At 52.3% G+C, this 3,660-nt stretch overlaps 1 protein-coding gene across 1 annotated transcript; it reads right to left on the reverse strand.

Annotated features, from left to right (window-relative positions):
* Positions 1-840: 840 nt before the first annotated feature.
* On the reverse strand, positions 841-3,377 carry Usp27x (ubiquitin specific peptidase 27 X-linked; the record flags this gene model as incomplete). The annotated part of the gene is made up of 1 exon (XM_042695277.1): positions 841-3,377. A coding segment is annotated over one exon (2,250 nt), but the record flags the coding sequence as incomplete, so codon positions are not given.
* Between the last annotated feature and the right edge of the window lie 283 nt (positions 3,378-3,660).

Raw genomic sequence — 3,660 nt, forward strand, 5'->3', positions numbered from 1 at the left:
GAGGAGGGCATCAAGTTGATAATGTTGGGGAGAGAGTTCTTAAAATCATTCATGTGTGTATGTGTGTGACTTGCATATGACATACGTCCTTCCTCTCCTTGGGTCTCAGGATAGAGACTGAGATTGACCTTCACCTCTGCTGTATTCACAATGGGGAAGGGGAGGTTGGGGGTGGGGCGTCAGGGGAGGGGAAGCCCAGCGCAAAGAATTTTCCAATTCAGATCCAACAAATGTTTACTGAGTCCCTACAAGCTTCCAAGCCTTTACTTTATACTTTGACACATTTTATATCATGTAATCTTTAACAACAACCCTTTAAGGTATTGTCTGCATGTTACAGATGAGAAAACAATCGCAAAGAGATTCATTGATTTGCTCAAGTATATCATACAGCATTTTTTTTTACACACGCACACACTACACTGTCAGCTGAGGCCTGTCTGTGCTGATTGCTTATCTTACAACATTTTTGTCTTCTCTACTTTTGGAATGACTGCTTCTCATATACAAGCCCCCTTATTTCTTCTTCTTTCAAAAGCCCATATGGGCTTTTTTTTAATACTGCAATTGCATTTAATAGCACAAAAATCACAAATACAAAGAAACTGGCAAAGGTGTTTGTCAATGAGATATCCCTGCCTCCTCCACTTTTCTGCTTTCAGACCCATGTCCACAATGAATGGGCTACATTTTTTTAAACTTTTTTTTCCTCCCAAATGTGTAACTGTTATGTGATTGGTCAATTGAAGCTGAAACACCCATGGAGAAAGATGTTTTACGGTTACAAGGGCACAACAACCCCCCACACCTCCCCCCTCCCGCCCCCACCTTCCCACACAACCTTTTGGAGGAATATAGATGTACCAGTGTCACGATTTGCCTGCTTCTGCCTTTCCCACCCAGAGCATTCCTGACATTTAATTTCCTTCAAGTGACTGCTTTGACTAGAGCCTCTTCTCCCTCCCCTTCTATTTTCTTTTCCAATCGGGACCTTTTGGACACTGGATACTGTTCAGTCCTTACTCTGTCAGGCCCCTGGGCCATGGTCAAGTAGGTTCTTTAAATCTCGATGCCAGTTGTAGCACAGGTGTCATCATCTTCCATTACAGGTAGGTCGGTGTGTCGCTTCAGTAGGCTTGTGTATTCATTTCTTTCACTTTTTCGGACTCATGTTCCAGGAGCTGTTTGTGATAAAACAGTAAATACCCTTCACTGTCCAGTACGTCCTTAATGCTGGCCTTGGTGATGACGGCATCATCACACTTGAACCACTGGTCCTTGTGGTGCCGGATGAAGCTGGTGTAGTGACCACTCTCCAAGGTTCCTTGGTGATTAACCACAGCAAACAAGGAATACTTATTCTCATTGTTTCCACTATTGGTTGGCAGCTGCAACTGTCCATTCATTCTGCTCTCTTTACTTGAGGCCATAAACGGTGTCATATCCAGCTCAAGAGGAAAGGAAATGTATGTGGTGATCTTGCGCCTCTGTTTGGCTGAGTGTTCAAAGCGTTTGAAATGAAAACAGGCAACAACTGGTAGTTTCTTCATTGTGAGCTGTTTGGTAGATTCCTGGTAGCTTTGGCAACTACCACATTTGATTTTGGCACTGCTTCCTAGGTGCTCTGGCCTTGTAAACCTCCGTAAGCAGTCTGTGAGGGTAGTGATTCCTGGTGTGTGGTTTTCTCCATTCACGCTGCTCTCCCTCCCTGGACTCATGGGCCAGAAGGAGGTGCAAGATCCAGGCAAGTCCAAGCTGATGTCCCAGCATGGGTCTATAGTGGTAGAGACACCATGGCAGGCTTGACAGGTAACATCAGACTGCAGGCCACCTGTGAAGATTTGGTCTATGATGCAGTTACAGTGGTTGGGGTTGTTAGCTGCCTTGCCTACATCATCACCTTTGCAGTGCCTGTGTAAGACATCTAACGCCGCAATGAGAAACTCGTGGGCATCCTGTTGCCTGTACCCTGCTAAATGGCGGGCATGTATCCACACCAGGTGCAGCAATTTATAGGGAACGTGAGGAGACGGGTTTCCAGAATACAACTCCCGAAAGAGAGAAGACATCTCACAGACCAGACACAACTCCGGGCTGGGCATTTCGCATCGGTGCCTGTCGGAGAGAAAGAAATCTCTCAGGATGGGAGTGTGGGTCAAGGCTTGGACGATGCAGTTCATAAAGCACGTGTTGCCAAGATTAATGAGTCCTCTTAAGCCGATGGTAAAGCTGGATGCAATTCTCCGTCTCCGTGGGTTGTGCCCCAGCAGTTCTAACTCGGGTTTGGTTGTTTCCCAGGTTGGATACTTCTCACCGGGGCCTGGCACTGAACACTGCTGGTGAGAGACCTCAGTTGAGGTGGAGGCTTGTAATTTCAAGGCTTCTCCTTGCTCTTCTTTGGCAATTTGCTCAATATCTTTGTCATACACATAGTCCTTACACATGAAGCAGTATATACCTCCGTAATAAAGGTCTACTGCTAAGTTGTGTTGTTTTGTCTCGGCGTGCTCATGAATGTGTTTCTCTGTGAAGCAGCCAAAGAAGACACAGGAAAGGCAAGAGTGGAGTCTGTTCAAATGGGTGCCACACACATGGCAGATGCACGACTTTGCTTTGCTTTTCCTGGTCTCCGGAGTTCCACACCACACGAAGCATTGGTAGATGACCCGCAGTTCCTGCCTCCAGTTCTCTCCCACCTTAAAACTGTTCACGTGGGAACAACCTGGTGGCCCCAGCGCAAAATCCACATCCAGGCAGCCGCCCCCAGGGCCGCGCCGGGGCCGGGGCCGGGGCGGGGGCCGTGGCCTAGGCTGCGGCGGGGTACGGAGCCGGGTCTGGGGCCGGGGCCGGGGTCGGCGACGTGGGGCACGACTGCGGCGCGGAGAGGGATCGGGGGGCCGCGAGGGATCGGAGGGAAGGGTAGGGGGAGGAACCTCGTCGCTGCTGCCCACACCACCGCCGCTCCGCTCTGGGGTCTCATCTTCCAGCTCCTGCTTCGGCTCCCCCTTCGGCTCCTGCTCCGCCTCCCCGACCGGCTCGGGTTCGGGCTCGAGCTTGAGCTCAGCCCGGCGGCCCGGACTCTCCGCCGTCTCCACCTTCCCGGCAGCGTCCACCTTCCCCGCTGTCGTCTCCACCTTCTCGGTGGCGATCACCTTCCCCGCCGCCGCCTCCACCTTCCCGGCCGCCTCTACCTTCTCCTCTACCTTCGCCTCCGCCTCCACCTTCCTCTCCGCCTTCTCCGCCTTCTCTGCCGTCTCCGCCTCCTCTCCCTCCTCCGCCTCCACTGGCAGCGGCTCCTCCCCCTGCTCGCCGGGCTCCAACAGCCACTGGGCGTGGCGGCGCGGGGGCCACGCAGACCTCGGGTGTCCCCCGCCCGGCTGGAGGGAGCGCGGTGACTGAGGCTGCTGGACCCAAAAGGGACTTTCACTGAAGGAGGCGGCGGCGGAAGCAGGCGACGCCCCCGGGAATCCTCCCGCCGAAGCCCCCTAGTGGAGGCTGCTTCTGCAGCCAGGCCCCGTTTCCTTTAATTCAATATTTCCCAAACTTGCTTGTTCACGACAATCACGTGGGGAGCCGGTTAAAATTACAGATTCCTCGGCTCCGCCCGTAGGCTCACTGAATCACTCGGGAAGGGAGGTGCTCCGGAACCTGGATCTCTAA

The sequence above is a fragment of the Dipodomys spectabilis genome, unplaced genomic scaffold (genome assembly GCF_019054845.1).
Source record: "Dipodomys spectabilis isolate Male_0828 unplaced genomic scaffold, ASM1905484v1 ptg000180l, whole genome shotgun sequence".
NCBI lineage: Eukaryota > Metazoa > Chordata > Mammalia > Rodentia > Heteromyidae > Dipodomys > Dipodomys spectabilis.